Below are 21,987 nucleotides of genomic sequence, written 5' to 3' on the forward strand. Positions count from 1 at the left end.
CTCTGTGGTTCCTCATTTCTCACTCTGGGTTTCTGATTTTTTCCCCAAACCAGTTTGATTATGAACAGTGAAGCCAAGAACATTCTGTAAATTTGGGAAATTGCTGGCTGTGAAGTACTTCATTACATACAGAGACAGTGATGGAACAAGGATGCTCGGGAAGAGACACCTCAGCTTAAGAAAGCTGGGGATGGAAGAGAGAGAGAGCAGAGCTGCAGAGGGGAGTGAATGCAAAGGTGGGGGAAGGCTGGTAGGAGTGGCAGCAGAGGCAATTCAGTAGAAAAGTAGAAAATGATTAGGCATGTAAGGACCAGTAGGCTGGGGAAAGAGGAAAAAAATAGATGGAGTGTAGGTTTGGAAATAGGGGCCTAGAGCATGCAGAAGAGAACAGAGACAATGAAGAGGAACTGCAAGAGGGGAAAGACGACTCTTTCTGACAAACCCTGATGTGTCTCTTCAGAGAAAAAGGCTTTTGTGGATGTTGGAGAGAAATGACTGCAGCTAGGCTTACAGAGGGATGAGGAAGGGAGGGCAAAGAGTATAATTAATATCATGCTGAATTAGTGAAAAGCAATTTTCAGTGAAAAGCAGGATTCAAATGAAAGTGGAAGCTTGACTGAATTTCAGAAGAAAATCTGCCTAAAGTGACAACACAGTCTCGCTTCTCTATTTCAGCTACCAGCAACAAGCAGCACCATAGCAAGACTGATGCTTCTGCCAAGAAATAGCCAAGTGGGAAAAGAAAGACGAGAGATGATTCCTTAAAGCTGGTGTCTCTCTTTGACATGAACCCATCTCTCTCTTGCTGGAAATGAAGCTCTGGTTCTTTCAACAGTCATATCTTCCCCAGTAATATTCTCCTCACTGATATGCCCTAATTAGATCCTCCTCTCTCCCTGCAGATCCTTCCCCAACACCACAGACATCTCTGTTAGCTGAATGCCATCCTCAGTGCAGCTTCTTAGAGTCAGGAAAACCTGCTGGGCTGGGAAGGGAAAGCCCTATCTGACCACATCCGCCTGCGACAAGCCCCTGTAATGACTGGGTGAGCGCCTCCTCTGCATCTTGACTCATAACTCTTACAGATTTTTACTTTACCAAGGAGTAAATCTAACCCTGATAAAGCATTTCCTTAGCAGGGACCACAGAAAACTAAACGACGCAGTTGGGGAAACACCTGCAAATAAGACACTCAGGGGACCAATTCATCTTGCATTTTTCATTAAAAGAAACAAATCAGCTGAAGCACACACACTTACCCATTCCAGACCATGTGCATGTAATAAGCACTATATACAAAACGGTCATTCCCTAGGCATGGAAAATAATCAGTCCTCCTCTTTCTCTCATAATGCCCAGTAGATGTCCAATGCAAATTCCGTGAGCTCTCTTTCCCCTTCTTCCCTCCATATATACACACACATTGGACCCACAGAATTCCTTGAAAGTGCAAATATGCCCCTAATGAGGAGAGGAAATTAGTGGATTTAGTTCTTTTCCCCAAAAGAGCTGCCATTTTCTAAAACAGACTGTGGAAAGCTAAGGGCAGCCATCAAAAGGCTGGATGAAATAACATCTTACATCCATTCCCTAAAATAGTAATTAAAAAAATTATCCAGACACTTTTTAGGAAAATACAAGGGACTAATTAGCACAGTATTTTGAATCTCCCTTGACAGAGAGGGACATTTTAAGCAAAACTCTGGTTACTATGAGCCAGACAGGAAGTCCTGAATTATTTCCCCGCAGAGTGCAGTTTCACTTAGCAAGATGTGATTTACCAGAGAAATAAAATTACTGCAAGGACCCCTAGACTAGGTTCCAGATTGTCCTACTTACCTGTTTGAGTGCCTTCTTGCTGTGCTTCTGGGATGGGGAGATGACTTTGCCTGTTTGGATGGAGGGTGACGGGCAGCCTGACTGAGGGGAGGATGCCTGTGACAGTCTAGATGACACTGTAGGGGAAGGAAAAAAACCATACATAATACATAATCCAATTTTCACATGTTTGCCTGCAGTGCATTAGCCAGTCCTCACCATTTCAGATCATGTCACAAGGCTCATGAAAATTGCACCTCTAGCAAGTGTTACTTTTTGCATAAAGAATCATTTCTACTTCCTTCCCATCAAGAGGGCACGTTTCCTCTGCAAGCCAATAGGAATTTCTGTGACTGACTTCAGATCTTTCATCTCTTGCCCATCTCTTTTTTTTTTTTTTAATGATCTTAATCTTAGAGTAGCTGCTCTCAAACAACACTGCAGCTTGACAAAAAGCTCCAGCTTCATGCAGGTTTAGATAATTCAAATCTAAATAGACAGGCATGGGCAATTGTTGCCTTCATCTGGTTACACTGGAATTACCTGTGGTCAGACACCTCATTGATGCAGTTTCTGATCAGATTAAATCTGCATCCCATGCAGGAGGCGGATGATAAATGACATGCAAACAAAATGGAACATGACCATCACCCGCTCCTTTTTAAAAAGAAATATTGGGAATACACAATATACTAATAAATAAGCCTATATGCTCAATGAATGAACCTAGATGATTAACAGAAATCTAGTCTTAGCCATATGGAGCTCTAAAGCAGGGCTTCTAGCTGCAGCTAATTCAGACTTTCAAATGGTCTCACAGCCACCAATAAACCAAGGACAGGAGTTAAATCACAGCTTCTCATGTGGTTTGAATACACCCATTTGGCACAGGACACTCAAAACCCTCTACTCTGGCAACAGTGGGCTGATGTATATGTGGCCACAGCCAGGTAAATCATTCGGTGTTCATTATTAGTCACACCTGATCACAGTTTTGCCTCTACTATCTTAGCAAATGTGTACGTATATAAGAAGCCAGGTAATCAGCAGACTAGGGCTAGTCAAAGCTGTTTAGTTGCTGAGACTGAAACGGGACAACCGCCACTGCCTGGACGGTGGTAAGGGAAGAGCTAAGGCGACGTGGCTCATAAGCCAAAGGCAGCTTTATCCAAGTTCTTATATTGGCACCCATGGCTGAACTGATGAGGGACACTAACTGGAGCCAGCGTGGAATAAAATCATAAACAACATTTGCTAAATATCTGGAAAGATCCAGATATAAAACACATTTGCTCTGTTGTAAGCAGGGGAGAATGTCAGATGACTAAAATCAGCAGGCTTCAGGTTCTCAACCGACAAAAACAGGCATCAACACAAAAAAACTTGGTATCTGCATATAAACAGAAGAATCATAAAAGCAAAACTACCTTAATTAGCATGACCTGTATTGCATGATGGCCATAACAAAACAGGCACTACATAAACACTGCCAAGAACATCACCCACACCAAACTCTACAGGTAGATCTGCAAGACTGATTGGGTATAGATGCAGCAGGTTAAAACAAAAAAAAATTTAGCAAATTCAGTGCGTGTGCGTGTGCGTGTGCGTGTGTGTGTATCCACACACGAATTTATCTGGATAATAAGACTGTAAGATCAAGCTAAAAAACTAAGTGCAAAGGAAGGTTAGATTCCAGCGAAGGGAGGAAAACCCCTAGCGTAAAGGACGATAAATGGCTTCACATGCAAACTATGTAATTTATTGCTTCCCGAAACTATTAGTTCTAGAACAGATATGAGGCTAAACCAGAATCCTTGTGGGACAGCGAGGAGTCAAGAGATAATGCCGACAGGGCCATTCACGAGCTGCAGCGTGATTCTGTTCAGGATCCACAGGGAAGGGAAGCTCCCAAAAACAACACAGTGACAAGGAGCATCAGAAAGCAACGTTTCAACAAAAACGCACTGAAACTAGTAACGAGTTACAGAAAGTAAAATTCTCATATGTGGCATAGACACTTAAGTGAGAAAAAAGCCAGCAAGATTCTTCGAAGGCATACACAATTGAGATGAGGTAATATTAGGCTCTGAAATGTCGCGATAAACAGCTCTTAGGCAAAGAGATATTAAGAAACTATTAATCTAAAAGTCACTGATACCATACCCAGATGATCTGTATGCATGATAAAGATGATACAGTTGCACAGCAAGCAGTATTACAACTGAAAAATTAAAGAAACCATTGTAACAAAGAGCCAGAAATCAAGGGTTATACCCGTATTTTAAAATAACAGTAAGAATGTCCCAGAGATTTACTGGCTTTGCAAACTTGCACTTGTCTCTCAATTTGGTTCAATTCATACTTCTAGAAGAATAATATGAGGCTGGAAAGGTCACAGTGCAATAGCACCTGGAGAGGAACATCACGTCCCACTAAGGGATTGCAATTCTTTCAACGCATCAATAGAGAGTAGTGGAAAAAAAAGAAAGCTGCTCGATAGGAGTTCGTTCCGACTTCCAGAAATTTTCAACACACTCGCTTAAAAAAGCTTCTAAAATTATTTCCTTATTGGGTAAAAGACAAAGAATTGTCACTAGTCTAATGCTGAATGGGACAGAAAGCAAAGAACAGAGCAGAGCAGAAATCAGGCAAGAAGTTACAAAAATTCTTCAAGGTTACACACCAAATAGGAAGCATTTTAATGCTTAGTGATAAACTGGAAGGCAGGAAATAGCAAAGGAACAAATACTTAGTTTGGTTAAGATCAGAGAGAAACAAGAGAAACTTCAGAGAAATATAGCCCAGAGAGCAGAGGCCCAAAAATACAATTAAAAATGTCCAAAAGAAAAAGTACTTTTTTGGAGAAAAAAAATACAAGCTGCACACAGAACCTGTAGTAATCTAAATCATCTGTGTCAGCTCAGGGAAGAGATCTGTTGCAGCTGACAGGCATATGCGAATGGACAACAAGACGATGCAATGCCTAAGGATGGGAAGATGAAGCATCTAAGATTCTCAGCGTCTGTCTTTAATTGGACGCTCGCGTCCTGTCGTGCTGATTGCACAATATCAAAAAACTTATTACAGAATTTGACGGGATTCAGGAAAGTAAAGAATATGGTTAAGGACATGGAAAAATTAGGGAGACCGAGAGAACGGAGATAATTCTAACAAGAAGGAACATGATGAAAACGTACAAAATCCAGTTACGCGGCTTCATGCCTGGGCGCCCTGTTTGCACGGGGAACCCCGGGGGCGCTCGCAGCTCCGGGCCGCCCGCTCGGCGGACGTGACCCTTACCTGGACGACCACGGCGCCCCTCTCCCAGCGCAGCCAAGGCTTGCTTGCGGTAGTTAAACATGAAGAAAACACAAGCTCAGCGTCACATTTAACACACAAATGCACAGAAGCAGATTGACTGTTGCTGGTTTTGAGACCTTTGAATAGCAGGAACATAAACCACATCCTCTTTGAAGCCTATTGAGGCAGAAACTACCAGTTCTGGGTGAAGTAGAAGCATTAAGCCAGCTACGGGCTGCTTTTCTCCTCTCCAGTTTCTCGTATGCTGTGACATGCATTTTAAACTGCGTTCTGCCCTTTGAACAAGGCGAGCGGGTCTTTTCAAACGCCGAAGGGCAACAGGGGCCAAGAGCGGGCGCACCTGGGAGGCGAGCGCAGCCCGGAGCTGCTGCCCAGCCGCGCGGCTTCAGTACCTGCTGCGTGCTCTATCCGCAGAAAGGCTCGTTGTGCTGCAGCGCCTGCGGCGCTTGAACTGACAGCTGCAACCACAACGGCTTCGGAGGGACAAACAGGAGAACTTAAAAAAGCCGAACCAAGGCACGGCTGCTCAAACGCAGCTGCGGGCTGCCGAAGCAAAGGCAGAGTCGATGGGAGGACGGAGCCGGGTGAATACGCGGCTGGGCCTTTGGTCAAACTCTCCCAGAGTTTACACCCTTTGAAGAACACTACGTGCAGCCAGAGCAGAGGAATAATACAAAAATGCGCAGGTACAGGAGCCCCAACAAGAGCACCACGGCGCCACGAGCGGACCTGGTTCCCGCTGGATTTTTGCACAGGACTACAGAACGTGTAAAAAGAATTTAAGTAAAAGATGTTCCAGCTTCTTTCAGAGAAGTATTCATCCTTACAACTTGAAAAATAAGTGGAGCAGCGATTATGAACTCGATGCCCTTAAACGCCTTAATAAGAGCACTTTGGCGGCAGGGGGGGAGATGCTGCAGGAACAATTACACAATGCAAAGCAACACAGTGAAAGCAGTGGGCAGAGCCAGATGCTCTATTTGATTTGAAAATACTGAATGAGGTGCTTGGCACTGTTTCTACATAAATCAAGGTTTCCTTGACCAGCTACAGAGGCTGTGGGACTGTTTCTGACAGAGCAGAATTTCAGCAAATCTTGTGAGTTAGAAACAGGAAACAAACTCCAGGAAACATCCCCCCAGGGAGGGAAGAGATAATGGATGGAGATGTTATCCTGATAATGCAGGGGTAAAGGACTAAAGGCCAGTGACGGAAACAAAAAACCGCTCAGGTGTTTGAGAGCGCCGACTTGGAAAAGCACTTAAGACATATGCACCCATAGGCAAGATTATCTAGCCCCCAAACGAATACCTGCAAACTCGGCCTGAAGCTGTCACGACAGCTGGTGCATTCGCACGGTTTCATTGCTTCCTGCTGTCGGCTGGGCTGGGAAGAGAGTTTAGTGCCAGGTGAAATCCTGGCCGTTCGCTCTTGGATTAAAGCAGATGAGACAGAGGGGAACGCGCGTGGGCCAAACCTCCCCAAACCTGGCTTGGTACGTGAGACGCGAATAGACCCGACGAACTGCTGTGTCCTGTTGCAAGAGCGGACGCTGGCAGAAGATTTGTCTGCGGTCAGTCTCAACAGACAGCGACTCATTTACACTTTAATTTTTTCACTTGCGGTGTAATTGACACAAAAGTATGCCTTCTAAGAAATGGCATTACAACAAAACCTTAGTTACGTTAAAGGTCAATTAAATGAGAAATTTCGGTCTGGTAAGATTTGATGGCATTTTACAAGGCAGTTGGTTCCTTTCAGATTTGCAAACTCTAAACCATTAATCAATCAATACTCTAATGAGTTTTCATAAAGAAACTGTGCTAACAGCAGCCAAGAGATAGTTAGACTTATTTAACAGTCGTTTATGGAAGAAGATGGGCGATTAACTCTTTTAGAAAAATTGCTGTAATTTACTGCAAATATTAAGCGCAAGATGCAGTCTAAGCATCTTTCCTAAACTAAACAGCAAGACCGATTCAGTTGCATCAAGACATTGCCTCATGTCTTTGCTTTGTAGAGCCTGAGGACTTCCGCTTGAGGCTTGAGCCTGAGGACCACAGCCTCAAATTAGGCAACTCAAGCATTATCTGACTAAGCATCCAGTTTAATAGTGTATTAATGACACCACCTGTTTTCCAACTCGGCCAAAAGGCACCAGCGGGAGGAGGGTGAGAGCTCCTCTCCTAATGGCCTGTGGCTCCGATCCTCACCAGGGCAAGAGTGGCCACAGCCGGACTGGATCCCGTGTCTGACAACAGCCTGTGCTACTGCCAAAAGAGAAGCACTAAGACTCAGAAAGTCTCATCTGATGTTAGATATTAGCACAGTCCTGTACAATGAGACTGAAAATAACAGAAAAGTGAAGATGCTTGTATCATTTTTCCTTTTTTTTTTATTTTAACTCTCCTTTTCCCTGGAAGTCTTGTAACAAGTTATTTACTTTTTTGGATGTGAATGCAGCAGGATATTTGTCTGCTTGAAATCCCATTGGTTTCCAGTCCACATCTGGTGACTTGCCTAAAAGGATATTTAACAATCAGATTCCAGCTCATGTTTTTCTTTCACAAATATTGTCAAATTTATTTGACAACAGCGAGAAAATGCATGGATACAGCTGATCCTGCTTTAGGGCAGCAAGATCAAACACATGACTGTAATGTTCCTTTAAACTCAGTATTCCTATTAGGCAGAACTACAAAAATATTAGCTCATTCAGTCAATAATTTACTGTTTGATTTACTGCATATCCTCCCTTGTCATTCGTGCGCAGCGTGGCTGGCAGGCGAAGTGGACTATCAAGAGAAAGGTTCAGTCCAACAAAGAGCACAACAGTTTCGGCCAACGCCAGGAAACACCTGGAGATGGACTGAGCCAGGAAGGAGCATTCCCTAGGCAGGAGCAGGGAAATTGAGGGAGAACTTATGGTCCAGCAATGGGGATGGGTGACAGAAGTCTTTCTTTTTGGCAGGCGCTCAGGCAATTCCTAAATCAAGACCAAGATTTTTCTCTGCAACTCATGTTGCAGAAAAGCCTGGCTGGTTTTCTCAGACTTGTTTCAGAAGAGATGCAGTGGAAGCTGCTGAAGAAAGTGGGCAGGAAAAATGACCTTGCATTTATGCAATAGTTTTATTCCAGTGGCTCCAAAAGATTAGTCTTAGGGTCACTCAGCATAAGGTGAACGCTGGAAGTTCACTTTACCAAATACTGGCACACCGATATCTTGACTGGAATAAAACAAACCGTTTAACAGTACGAAACAAAACAACCACTACAGAAAGAGCGCTCAAAAGAAAGCCAATATACATCTGTAATTGAGAATTTGGGAAGCAAACTATTTTGAAATCAGAAGAAATAACCAACATGACAGTTGCTAAACCATGTGAGACTCAACTGATACGGACCACAACTATCTTGTGCATGAGCTACCAAGACAACCAAAACCGACCTACCCAAATACGACGAGCGTACAAACAGTATATGGACCCCACTGCAACAGGTTCAGGGATGCAAGCAAAGGGTACGGCCTTCTGCACAGCTCCGCAGCTGTCTGGAACTGAGTTCTTCCTGCATCTCTCATCCTTTATCTTTTAAAGATTGGAGATAATTATAGCTTGAAACATACTACGCAACAAAAGAAACAGAAGCTCCCGTCTCTCAGTAAGTGAAATCAAACTGTTTTGGAGCAATGACAGCGTTTCTGCTAAATTTATATTCAGAACGTTAGATGAAAACACTAGCAGGGGTAAACAGCTGGATAACCGCTTCCAAGAGCCGCAGCTAACTAACTGGCACTGCATATATGCAGAAATTGGGTAAGACATCCTGACAATTCACTCCACCCGCTAGACGTCTGAAAACTACTCCAGCTGCCAGGATAAATGGACTTTCTACCTGGCAGAGAAAACGCCCTCTTCTGCACAGTCGCCAGGCATGACATAGTTACTCTTTGCCTTTAAAAGGACCAAAATGCAGCACGATCTAGATGGAGTATAAAACACATCCTGCAAGCAGGTACTGCGGCAGTCCTACGCCGGCGGCAGCACGCGGCAAAGCCCCGCGGGCGCAGACCGTACTCACCTCCGCCTGCTTGCTGGAGCTCAGAAGCAGGAACTCGGCTGGGGTTTTGTTTGGGCTTGGGGAGTGTGGTATGAAAAGAAACTACAATAGTAGACCCAGAGTTCCTCCTGTCCAAGGGTTTGCATGCATTTCCATGAGGTTTTCTGCCTTAAATCTACACATCCAGAAAGCAAAAGCTGGACTTCACTCATTTGGAAAGGGAGTACAGTCAAGCTGAACTAAAAATACAACACTCCCCCCTTCAACTATGTGCAGTCATAAGCTTAAAATAACCCCATTTTAAACAGCTAATGGGATCCAGATGTATTAGATGTATTACTTGAAGAAGTCCTAGTGAAAGTCATTAAAATACATTTTGAGGAGCAATAAATGTCTCCTGTTAATCTACTGCCCTTCTTATTTTACAGGTATATAGTTTAGCAGAATGACGATGTAAACCCAGCCTTGAATTCATATTAAAACAAGATCAAACTTACAAGTGAGACCAACCAGTCTACACGTTCTCCCCCCTGCAACTGCTCCTCACTAAAACGAGGGAAGAAATAAGCCCAAAAATACTGGCCAACTGCAACTTTCCCAAACTCCTACTCCTGCACTTTGCCCTGGGTAAAGTTGAAACTTTTGCAGCTGTAACTAGGATTATACGTTTCTATTATCAGCTTCTGCTTTTACAAACAGAAAATAGGCAAACTATTCGCTTCACACAGACAGACTGGCAGATATTTGGCACTGGTAGCTCTAAGAAAACAAATGAAAGCGCTAAACCCGTCCGCCTGTGACAATTCCTATGTCCCCACGCTCCAGGGTCTCACCTAGGCTCTCCACCCTCTTCCTCTCCCAGGTTAAAGCTTCCTTAGAGTAAGTTTATTCACACGGACTTTTTTGGTTACACTGGGTAATTCCTCTACGCCAGGGAAGAGCATCACTCTCAAACTGGAAAACACCTTACGAAAGAGGGGAAAAGAGGGAAGGAGAGACAGGGCTCTGCAGGAGGAGAAGGAAGGAAGTTAGCTCCAGGTCGCTCGCCTGGAGCAGCCGAGCACCACGACAAGCACGGCATTGGAGCGCTTGGGGACAAATCCGACAAGCTACGCTGCGCGGACCAAGCACGCGTCCCACACGGACCGCACGGGACACCGAGCCCCCAACCCGACGCGGCGTCCACGACGGCTCTGCGCCGGAGGACGGGGCCGACGCGGAGCTCTGCCTCGGGGCCGGGCTGGCTCTCCAGCCTTCGCCCAGCAGCATCAGGCAGCGTTTGCGACTTTGCAGCGTGGGCTCTGCCCTAAAGCCTTATCAGCCGCCGCAGTCTCCCAGTCGCGCAAACCCCGGGCTTACCCTGCTGATGCAGAGCAGTTCTGGTTTCGGCCCGGGGCAGGCACGTGCTCCTTACCTGCGTGCCGCCACACACCCAGGAACATGCGCCGGCGCGGTGTTAAAAGGACGGCGACGTCCCCAGCCCGGCATGCTCCTGCGCTAATTATAAAGCAAACGAAACAAAACAAAAAAAAAGAAATGGCAAACGTGGGCCGACTGCCAGGGGAGGGCAGGGGACTACAAGGAAACGCTCCAGGGTCGGCACCCACGCTGCTCTTAGCGTTACCGAGCTTGCCGGGCGACGCTGCAATGGCAAATGCAGACGGCGACACACCTTCCTCAATGTTCACTAAAGTCAAATCGCGATCATCAAATTGTTTTCAATAATCAGCTCTTTTACTGATCTAAACGACATTTATTTAGCTGTTGTTCTGGCAGGAAACAAAGAAATAAGATATTTTATGAATACCTGTTAAAAAATTACGGCCATAAATGCTAATTCCCGTTCTTGTCAGCTGCCACTGTCTCACCGGCCCCCCGCGGACGAGACCATGTTTTGCCCACGCTGGTGTCCTGTCGGGCTCCATTTGATCCTGCATCCTGAACACGCGACGATTCAAATCAGAAAGTGGAACATCACTGCAAAGGTTTTGGTGTTTGCTTCTTGCTCTACACAAAGTACCAGTTTCCACGTCACTAACGTTTCCCTCTTCCCTAAAGAACGCCTTTTGAGCTCAAAGAATTTAACAGCAGACCTGAACTTCTCTCCTTTTGGACTACAGGAAGCAGAAGTGAAATCATTCAGGTCAAGGACAGCTGTAGGAGAACCAAGAATCGAATCCAGCAGTCCATTCCTGCGGCTCTCACCGCCACAGAGAAGACTCTGCCCCCGCTTTGCGGTTGCTGTCACAGAATCACAGGATGGTTGAGGTTGGAAGGGACCTCTGGAGATCATCCAGTCCAACCTCCCTGCTCAAGCAGGGTCCTCTAGAGCATATTGCCCAGGATCACATCCAGATGGCGCACGTTCACCTTCCAGCCGCCCTGCCATCGCTGTGGGGCAAACGGAGCGGCAGGGAAAACCTGCCCTGAACTCAGCTGCGAAAGATAGCTGTGACACGCTACGATCTGTAAGAGCAGAACCTGGAAACACAGGCTGTGAATAACAGTACCGATGAAGAAAAGAAAAACTCACAGGAGCTGTTATTTGCTGCTAACTCTCCGACCAAAGGTGGCCAAACTCTTGTCCCAAGATTAGTGCCAAGGTGGATTAAAGAGAGACTGCTCCACTGTGACAGTGATTGACGCTGCCAGCTACCAGTGGCCTTAAAATGAAGGATGAGGAGGCTGCACTGTCCCCCAAGACAAAAATCTTGTAATATGGACTGTATCTAGAAAAATATAAAAGAGGGCAGGCAAACATAACATTTAGCTTGATCCAGCACGTTTCCATTCAGCGATGCAAACAGGTAGGGGAATAACTCGTCATGCTGACAGGATGAAGCCAGCTATTGGAGCCGTGCCCCGAAGCCACTGATTTCACTTGCAATTTCAGTACTACCATGTTCTTATTATATATCAAATAGGGATATTTACACACAAACACCTGAAGCTCATGCACTCTACATTACAGTGATGGACGGACAGGAAGATCATCTCCTGAGTAGGTCAGCATGAGAGTAATTTTGAAAAAGGCCAAGATTTTACACTCTCATACCACAAGGATTTCTAGTATTAACATCCCACTATTGGAGTGGACGGTCTTGATGAGGCACTCTTGTGCCATGTACTCTTCTGGCATCCTTTTGTTGCTCCATTTGAACATGGCATCTGCTCCAAGGCTCCTTGGATACAACTCCAAGGCTCCTTGGACACAACTCTTCTCATTCTTTACAGGTATTCTCCTTCCCTGGATCCGGGCTGATAGGCGTTAACTAGAAATTAGCTGTAATTTCAATAGGTTATTCCTGGACTTCTGAGTCCTTTAGGAAGAAAATTTATACCATATAGAAAAAGTACCTACTTGAATAGCAGGCCCACTGTACATTGGGCAGGATGTGGACTCTGCCATGCCCGTACCTATTGCTGCTGTACAGGCAGGTATGCGTGGGGAGAAGCAGCAGAGTATCTCCTTTTCCGCTCATTTTTCAGACGTTCAATTACAAAAGGAGCATGAAAGGGATTTCTTTACCACGTGTTTGAAGAAGGAGAGAGCTAGAGAGCTTAATTATGTAACAGTATACCTACTCAGGGGCTCTCGCTGTCGCAGACCGTAGGAGGAAGAGAAGGCAAGTCACGGCCACCTCACCCTTCGCGCTGCAGCGCGGAGCGTTCGGCAGCTCTGCAGATACGGTTGCTCAGAAATCCTGGCATCTTGCGCATGCCGGAGACATGTTTCAGTAAAGCTTCTCCTGATACATACTCAAAAGCAAATATGTGGATTTAAGAATAGAGTATCAGGTCAGAAACAATAACGAGGCGCTGCGGAAAAAGAAGCCCAGGAGGTCTCCTGCGAAGCAAGATGACCCACAAACACAGCTTGTCCTTTCTCTCTGTCCCCAAAAGTTTACCTTGCAATGTTGTTCTACAATTTGGCTGAACAACAGCAACACCAAATTAACTTCGAGAGAAAACAGTTGACACCCATTTGCTCATACTAAACCGTATCAGTGCATTCGCATGTAACAGTCTGAACACCGGATTCCTAGGAATATACGGCCTTCAACAAACGCAATAGAAATAGCAGCAGCACCACAAAAAAAAAAAAAAAGGCAGTGACAGAACTATGATTTCTATGATTTCAAGCATGTTTTCAAGCAGGACTCCCCGCTGAACAGCTTGCCAGAACCCAGAGTTTTACCTCCTAGTTTCAAGTCTGAGAGGCTCACAGAGCTCAAGGGAATTCTGTCGACTGACATGAACGCTATCAATATATTGTCAATGACTTTTTTTTTTCTGTTAGAGAACAACCCAGTTGCGATATAGCTCATTCAGTATGAGAGCATTCACTCTGAAGAAGCAACACACCTGCAGCTACAATAAACCACAAACATACGCACTTGTCTTGTGAAGCAGTCCCCTCCAGGGAGCATGTTGCTCCCCATAATTATAGTTAAGATTCTTCTTAAGCTTCTCTTCTTACAGAATCGTGCAGTAAAATATCCTCTATTTAGACCGTTACCTCTGACTGCCTACTAACCCCACAGCACACGTCGGGGGGGATACGTGGGTTCTTGACTGGCACAACACATCTAGAGTGGAGCAGGTTTGTTCTCACCAAAACGAGGTCTTACACTGCGCACCTCAACATGAGCAGCCCCGTCCTTTCCCTTGGACCATCCTGGCATGCATCTGACCCCTCTACGAGCCCACTCAAATTGCTCATCAGGCACAAACCTATCCAGTCTTCTCTCTTCCCCCACTAATTTGTTTTTTGTAGGACTACTGAGATGCGCTGGCTCCCCGAGGGGGTCCTGCGATGGCCAAAGCCTGCACAGAGCAAGCAGAGGAAGCACACAGCTGGCAGTTGAGAGGAGAAAGTCCCCGAGCAGTGAGCATCTCTTCACACCCCACTCTTGGATGCGAATGTAAAGGGGACTGTACGCCTGCAAATGACTGTATGTATGCAAGCCCAAGTGGGACGGGACGGTTCAGAGCCTTGTAATGGGGTGTCAGAACATACTTCTAGGTTGCTGAGTCAAACAGCAGATTAGAGGTGGCCAAACATGAAACATAGGAAATTAATGTAGGCGTCTGAAGAGGGGAAGATGCGGTCACATTTCTTTGAACTGTCCTCTAGGTTCTTGCCTCACATATCATTATGGTATGACTGCATCAGTTGTAGCTCTTCAGACCCCAGGAAGAGAGTATTTTAGATAGAATACAATTAATTTATTAGCTCTCAAGTCTCTGATAATTTTTACAGCAACCTGTCTCGGCCAATACATACTTTAACAGAAAAAAAGCAGTTCAAGAATCTTACATCCTCACTATGGAGCATCTCCAACCCACGTGGGACCTGCACAGGTTTGCACACCCCTTTCCCAACTAGCATTTTTCCTGCACCTGCAAGGTGTCTTACTCACCAACCCACCCAGGAAGAGTTTGTTGCCCAGATACATGACTCAAAACAAGCATCCAAGGACAGTGCAAGTGCCTGGGAGATGATTACTTGATTATCATCTGTTTCACGAGCACATGGGAGTGATAAGCAGTTATGCCTGGACTGTAATAGTGGTGACACTAATACAATTGCTGTTGAGATGGCACTATTACAAGTATTTAACTTTCCAGAGAAGAACAATAAATTACCCGTTATGCAGAAACATCCTAATTTTCATCCCATTAAGTAGCATTTTTCTTGGTTGGTGAATTTAAGTTAAATATAGGGGAAGGGGGAACACACTTGACTCAGGCAGTTTAGGAATTCTCCAAATGTTCCCCCTCAGTGCTCAAATTAAAACAACTCTGTCTCTTGTTAAATAAAGAGAAGTAAATGAGCTCTTCTAATTTTGCAAGACAGGAAGCTGAGAAATAAAGAATGACTGCTTTGTTGGGAAATGATATAAATTCTACCTCAAACTCATAACTTTTATGCAGTGGAACTGAATAAGGGTAACATAACAAGACCCCAGTGATCACACTCTTAACACTGGCTTAGGCCAAGGGATAGTTGCATAGCTGAAATGTAGGTCTCTGGCTTGGACTCCTAAATTAGGGACCAAAATATAGTCAGTGTAGATGAACGTAAACTGTTTCCTTGTATTTTCTTATCTGTTTTTATCTACTGTTGCTTATCTTAAGTGATTTGACTGTAAGGTCCCCAAGGGTAGGAATCCTGTGCACGGCACCCAGCATGACGCAGTTCTCATCCATTAGCAGGTGCTAAAACACATCTAATTAAGTGTTTTCTATCGGAGAGTAGGAAATTTAGCTAAGATTAAATTTAGCTTTTTCTGCTGTTGAGAGGCCATTTCTAGAGACTACGGTCAAGAAAATTAAAATGAAGCTATTATGGCTTTTCCTCATACAGTTGGTTTTGATTAACTCTTCCTGATTCACTCCAGATGTGAACAACTACTCAGGAAGAAAAACATCCATACACGGAGTTAATTGGGAACAGCGCTTCCAACTCGCACCCTAATTTAATTTTCATTAATTTGCAAGCGTACAATAAAAAGAGCCTAGAAACATTAAATCTCGTCAGTCCCAACCCAAGCGCGCATCAGGCCTATTGGCAAATGTAGTACACGCTGCAGCACAACCCTCGAAACAGCGGATCTAATAAAAGGAGGTTTACACATGGGCCAGCCAAGAAAAAGAGTCCCTCATTTTGCTGCGGGACGCCACTGCTATCTGTTGAAAGCAAAGAAATAGCCAAGCTTGGACGACCCGTAGCGCTGGTAGAAAATGAACAAGCGCTTAAAAACTTGCCTCTCCATCAACACTGAGGTTGCTCATTTCTGCAAGCCAGTTAAACAGAGTCTTGGAGGCTTAGCAAATTCAGAGGTATTTTCATGGAAACAAAAACTTGCTCTTTTCTGAGAACAGAGAAACTACACAGCCAAATGCAAAGCCCTCAGCTAAGGCACTGACACACTAGCTCTTTAACGTAACACTTGCAACAAGGTTTATAGGCGGACAAAAAATGAATTTCCCTATACTTTCCCTATACTGACTTTCCCCATAGTTGAAGAGATCTTGCCAATATGAAAAGGCACGCCCCTTCCCCAGACGATGGACATTTGGAGTAGAAAAACTGGCCCCAAAAATCAAAGCTTGGCAACTGAAAAACGTTCTTTAAAGGACTGCCGGGCAGCCTGAACTACTGGCATTCCTGCTTTCATTGCCCATCATCGCTGGCACTGAACAGGTACAAGAAATGGGAAGGTCCAACAAGAGCACCCGGTTGTCAGATTCACTGCTACAACCAGCGCTAGGAGCCAGAACGGACATGCGAGGCAGGGAAAGCACGCTCAGAGACAATGTTTTCTTCACGTGTACAGAGATCTCGCTCTTCTGCGTTATCGACCGTGTATGAATCAAGGTGCTAACTAATGAAATGCAGCAAGGGATACGGATCTGTTATCAGTAGTTTACATCAAGCATTAAATTAAGCAGATCAGCAGATGATATCAGTTGACTACATCAAACTGGAGAACAGGGTAAACCAATCTTACGCATCTGTCAATAATGTATGGAAAGAAACTGCAAAGTCTTGAAGACACATCAGTTCACACAGCCTTATGTAGCCACCAGGAAAAGCTTTAATGTTTCTAAAAATTAGGAGTTACGCAGGCCACATTTTGAAGGGAAAAGAAGTAATTACTGGACTAGAAGATGGCAACAGCTGAGGGGACAAGGGACTGTGACCCTACGCTCGGTAAGAACACACAGAGACAGCCTGAAGTACTAAGATATGTACTTTATTTAAAAGGTTTAATTTCCGGTAAGTGATGAAACACGAGCAAATCTGATTGGGAAGAAAGATGTTGACAAAATGAGTGTCATTGAAAACTGCAAATTGTTACAGAGACATTCATTAGACCATCAATAAATCACATGTCTAATCACGTAATAGGAAAATTCCTTTCCTAGAAACAAAGCAAAGGAAGCAATTAAAAATAATCTTAAAATGTATTATATTACTAGAGTCCTCGATAGTTGCAAAATAACAGTGCCATTTTAAGGGTAGAAAAAAAAAGTTGGTAGTAATCAACATAAGTTAGAACTTTGCCAGTAACGATGCTGAAAATACAGAGAGACAATTAGTTGGCCAATACTTATGCAAAAAGCAGAAAAATGCAGAAGAAACCTCAGTTCCCTCTGCTGAAGTCACTGGTCAGTGCTAACCAGCCAGTATTTTTAGAATGCATATTATCCATTAAAAAAAGAATTTCAATAAGGCTAAAAACAGTTTTGGCCTTTAGTGGTAATGCAAGTTATTTCCAGTCTCTCAGGGCAAACACCGTACACCGCTATCACCCTTTGTGAGGACTCCTGACCTCCCCACCGCGCAATAGCACGTATATAGAGAATATTCGCAGTACGGACTCAGATCTACTTTAAATAATGGCCAGACAGGAAATTCAATCAAATTCAGTGCACTTAAAACAGTCATCACAACATGGTCACATCCCGCTAGAGATAGAAAATTTGCATGGAACTGCCAACGCTACCAAGCTCGGCGTACCGGTGGCAGCCGCCTTTGCAGCTGTGAAGCCTAACCGAGTTATCACATCCACTCATCTGCAGAAAATACAGGCTGGCCTGTTTCAAATATGACAAAACTCTCAAAGGGTGACAGGTTCAAACAGCGGATTTATTCCTTCGACAGGACACGAGCGATTCCCTTGTAAGAGACGTGTCCGTGCAAGGCCCAGCTGAGCAAAACAACGCTCTGCTTGTTCCTCTAATTGATAACATATGCTTTAATCCAGATTCTCTCCAGTGTTTCTGAGTTACACAGCTACACGTTGCCTTCACATGTTTACTATGATCTAACGGTTTCTACATTAGTGACCGGAGGAAGCAGCGTCCGCAGACGTCATGGGCAGCCTGCCTGGCTCCAAGCCCTCACGCCCAGCTGCTGCCTTCGGCAGGGTCAAGCATTACCCATGCACACTGTGCAAACGCATCGGATGGCAAAGAATAGCATGAGGTTTTCAAGACATTCAAGTATCATATTCATAAGCTGTCGGGAAAAACAGGCAAACAGTGAAGTGCCAGGGTTTGCTCATGGTACTAAGCTATTCACAGAAAAACACAAGGGCTGACTAAAAACTTGTATAGGAGGCCTGATAATCACCATGGAGAAACGTTCTCACGGTATCAACACTTCTACAAAAGCCTCAGGTCAACAGTGGTTAAAAGCAAGTGGAATGACTGGAACTACCCGGAAATAAATACAGAACAGAAAATAAAAAGCCATACATGCATGGATGTCTTGAGCACTGTGTGCTGTTTTGGCTCCTGTCTAACAGAACAAGATAAACTAGACAAGCACCAGGATGGGATGGTCATGGAGCTGAGCAATGGTAAGAAGCAAGGTATATTCAGCCTGGAAGAGATGACTGACAAGGGCTCTGATGACAGTCTGTAAAATCATGGCTAGCATGAACAAAGGGAACAGAGCACACCTACTCAAACACAAGAGCTGGGGAGTGTGCCATGAATTTAGAAGACGCTAGGATAAAGAAAATCAAACCAGCAGAAGGAGGTTTTCCTTTGCCCAGCATGTTAAGCGGAGGATATCCTTACTGCAGGACACTGCCAACAGTAAAATTTTACCCCAGTTCAACAAGGCATAGGACCACTCCATGGATGGGTATTAAGGAACAAGACAGCCTCTCTGAGTCCCTGAGCTGCTCATTGCTGCGTGATGGGAAAATCCATACTTGTTACGTTCTTGTACTCCTCCTGCATTTTCCCTCTGGGTAACTTGTCGCTCAATGCCAGGGACAGGATACTAGGCTTTTCTAGGCTCTTTTCTCTGACTCAATCTTGGTGTTTCTTAAGCCCACGGAGTTTCAAGAGACTGAGGTGGATTTTTCACTTTTAAGAGGACCAACGACCTTGAGTGGTCAGACTGCTAGTCCTGAGGATGATTTCTGCCTTCAGAAGACACCATCCTAGCAAGGTTTCTTCTGTATGCGTATTTAGAGAACACACAACCTCAGTATTGTGGTCACTCCAAAGAGCTACGCATGGTTTAAAAAAAAACAAAAACTGTTCAATACAGAACAACAAGTTCTAGCTTTAATGCATATGGAAAAAAAGGATGGATGGATGGAGAGAGGTTAGAGAAGATCCCATCATGCTGGTGAAACATCAGCCTTTGCTCCACAACAGCGTCACATACAGAGAGCTCAGACATCTCCTGAGCTCAAACATCTCCTGACCCTGTATTTTGCTTTGATGAAGGAAGCGGATCCCCCACCAGCAGCTCCGGCGGTCAGGTGCCAAGCGCTCCACCTCCAGGCACTACGGGCCGAGAGGCCACGGCCCTTTCAGACTGTCGGTCTCGAGAAAGTAAGGGTCCCTGCCATGTGTTTTCAGGGAGAGGTCCTCAACTCGCTCTGATGACTCGGCAAGGAAGGGGAGAGCCGGGTACGTACCACTGTCTGGCTTCCCTACTGCTTTCCAAGTTCCTACTCCCTTTCTCTGATAATAGAGAGCTTAGAAGAGCAGTAGGTCATAGAACAGCTTGAAATATGCTTTTCTTCTAGACAGGAAAGGCACCTGGCACACATTTCATAGTTGGAAAAGCAGAATGAAGTTCAGTGCTTCTGTTGACCGACGCGATGGACGTTAAGCCTCTAGTTACAGGAAGCACCAGGGAGCTCTGCTGCCCAGAACGGGAATACGCCAGAAGAGCAAAGCGAAAGGCTGGGACAGAGCCGCTTTTACTGCTTTTCTGATCACCCTAAGCAGCTGCAGCCATACGCAACAGGTTTCAATTCCTCCTTGGTCTCAAACACCAGCCCGTTGGCTGGGACCACCCCCCCCCCCAACTTCATCAGGCCATCGGCCTCGGCGGTGAGCGGGCGTTACAGCAGCCCAGGGGACGGGCTGGCCGCCCGCAGCGCCACGCACCGCTCATCATGTTTCCCTGTATTGTAGCGGAAACATTTCCAGGCCTGGCAGCATCTCAGAGACGTCTAGCTTACGGGCAGGTTTAAGGAGACCTCAGGACAGCTGCTCCCCATCAGTGGGGGACAAGAAGCGGGAGTGACACCCAAGGCTTTGCTCCCAAACCAGGTCCCAGTAGGAGGCCACTGACGCTCATTCAGATATGTAACAGATCAGTAACTGCACTTTCTGGCTGCCTGTTTTCCTTACAGAACAGGATTTTGAGATGGGATGAGCCCTACATCGAGCGGGAGCTCGACACAGAGATCAGCAGAGCGAAGCCCCGCGCGGGCTCTGAGCACGGTCCAGGCAGGCAACGTTCTCCAGCTAAGAATGTCTTAAAATGCTGGGAAACGGCCACAAAACATCACTCCGGGGGCAGAGACTGAGAGTGTCCTGCAGAAAATTGATCTCAGTATTTTCTTCAATAAATCTTATGGTTTTTGTAATCCCAGAAGGAAAACAACAAACCAACCCACCACACACCCCTGAAGTCAGACTAGCAATTTTACAGCAGTCTCTATGCACCGGCCTTACAAATGACACACAATAAAATCTGATTCATTTTACAGAATGACTATGTAAGAAAATTAAAAATAGACAAAATTTAAAACGCTAATGCACACTTAAATACTGTTCCGCTTTCCACCTATGTTTGCCCCCTTACAATCTGATCCGTCGATCAACAGCAACCCCTGCTCATTTGAATCACTCCCCTGCATTCACGAGAAATTCATGCAGAAAATCGACTATAAATTTTAGATTTGTATCCTATCTTTCTAAATACCCCAAATGCCTTCCAAACTTGAAGCCACATAACAGTGCCTGTAATCACACCCTAACAATCATCTCTCACTCAGCTTCCTAGCACAGATTTAAAAAATGTCCTAAAATTTTCCTGCTACAAAATAAGCTTTCATTATGTTTTCTAGCAGATTATGAAAAACTACAGATCACTCAAAACCTGGATACTATGATACACTAACCTAAATAAAAGATAGACTAACCTAAATATTGGGGGCGGGGGGGACATTTTTGACTCTGTGTTTGCTGGTTTACTTGGTAACTTGCCTAATGTGATACTTGGGACGTGGTTTCCTAGCCAGTCACGAGTGCAAGCAGGAACTGTCTACATTTAGAAGTGTTGGTATTTCTACCAAATCTTTAACAGGAAGAACCAAAATTATATAAACCAAATAGCTTTTTTTGGTTTTTTTTGTTTGTTTGTTTGCAGCTGTTACAAGCACGCGCTAGCGAAGCCCTTTCTGAAGCCCGTGCCGTGATCAGGCCATTGGGGTAATTACAGAAACCAAGAAGAATCACCAAAGCAAAGCTCATAGAGTAAAAGCAGGTCAAGCCCATCAGCTACGAAGTGGTATTTCTGTGCATCAAGACTCCAAAATTTTCCTCTACACTAAAGGTTAATGCATAAAATCTCAGGTATGGTTTTTAGTGTTTATTTATTCTAGTTCCTATTTTCTTAACTATTACCATTTGCAGTGAACACTGTGTAGAAGCTTAATTACTCCAGGTATTTCTGCTCACTGTACTCTTTAAGAGGAGTTCATGGCAAAATATTTATTTTAACCTTACTAGAATGCTCTAATCTGTTTTCTGTAAATGAAATTTAGGCAGAAGTAATATAGTTACTCTTCACTTTTGGCTGACACTAATTTGGCTGACAGACTTTCTGACCTCCTAGATGCCATGAGGGACCCACCAGTATACATGTGTTGTACTAAAACGCAAGGCAGGCTGATAATCAGCCAGTGGAGGAGGAAGACCTATGAACGGTGCAATGACGTCTGTGCGTGCTCA

At 44.8% G+C, this 21,987-nt stretch overlaps 1 protein-coding gene and 1 long non-coding RNA gene across 10 annotated transcripts in view; both read right to left on the reverse strand.

The window, feature by feature from the left end:
* ASXL2 (ASXL transcriptional regulator 2) overlaps positions 1 to 21,987 on the reverse strand; it is a 139,074-nt gene that overhangs the window by 39,412 nt on the left and 77,675 nt on the right. For 5 of the 9 annotated variants that reach the window (XM_068936651.1, XM_068936649.1, XM_068936650.1 and 2 more), the window contains one exon: positions 1,840 to 1,955. In XM_068936651.1, coding sequence (XP_068792752.1) covers positions 1,840 to 1,955 — 116 coding nt within the window. Of the gene's footprint in view, positions 1 to 1,259; positions 1,397 to 1,839; positions 1,956 to 5,121; positions 5,311 to 11,008; positions 11,220 to 21,987 lie in introns of those variants that run through there. The other 4 variants (XM_068936653.1, XM_068936654.1, XM_068936656.1 and 1 more) reach the window with 4 other exon arrangements.
* LOC104140726 (uncharacterized) lies at positions 6,021 to 10,112 on the reverse strand. Its single transcript, XR_693361.2, has 3 exons — positions 9,699 to 10,112; positions 9,223 to 9,376; positions 6,021 to 8,729 (listed from the first exon to the last, which is right to left on the reverse strand). It is a non-coding gene; the product is annotated as an uncharacterized lncRNA (long non-coding RNA).

Source organism: Struthio camelus, chromosome 3, assembly GCF_040807025.1.
Source record: "Struthio camelus isolate bStrCam1 chromosome 3, bStrCam1.hap1, whole genome shotgun sequence".
Taxonomy (NCBI): domain Eukaryota; kingdom Metazoa; phylum Chordata; class Aves; order Struthioniformes; family Struthionidae; genus Struthio; species Struthio camelus.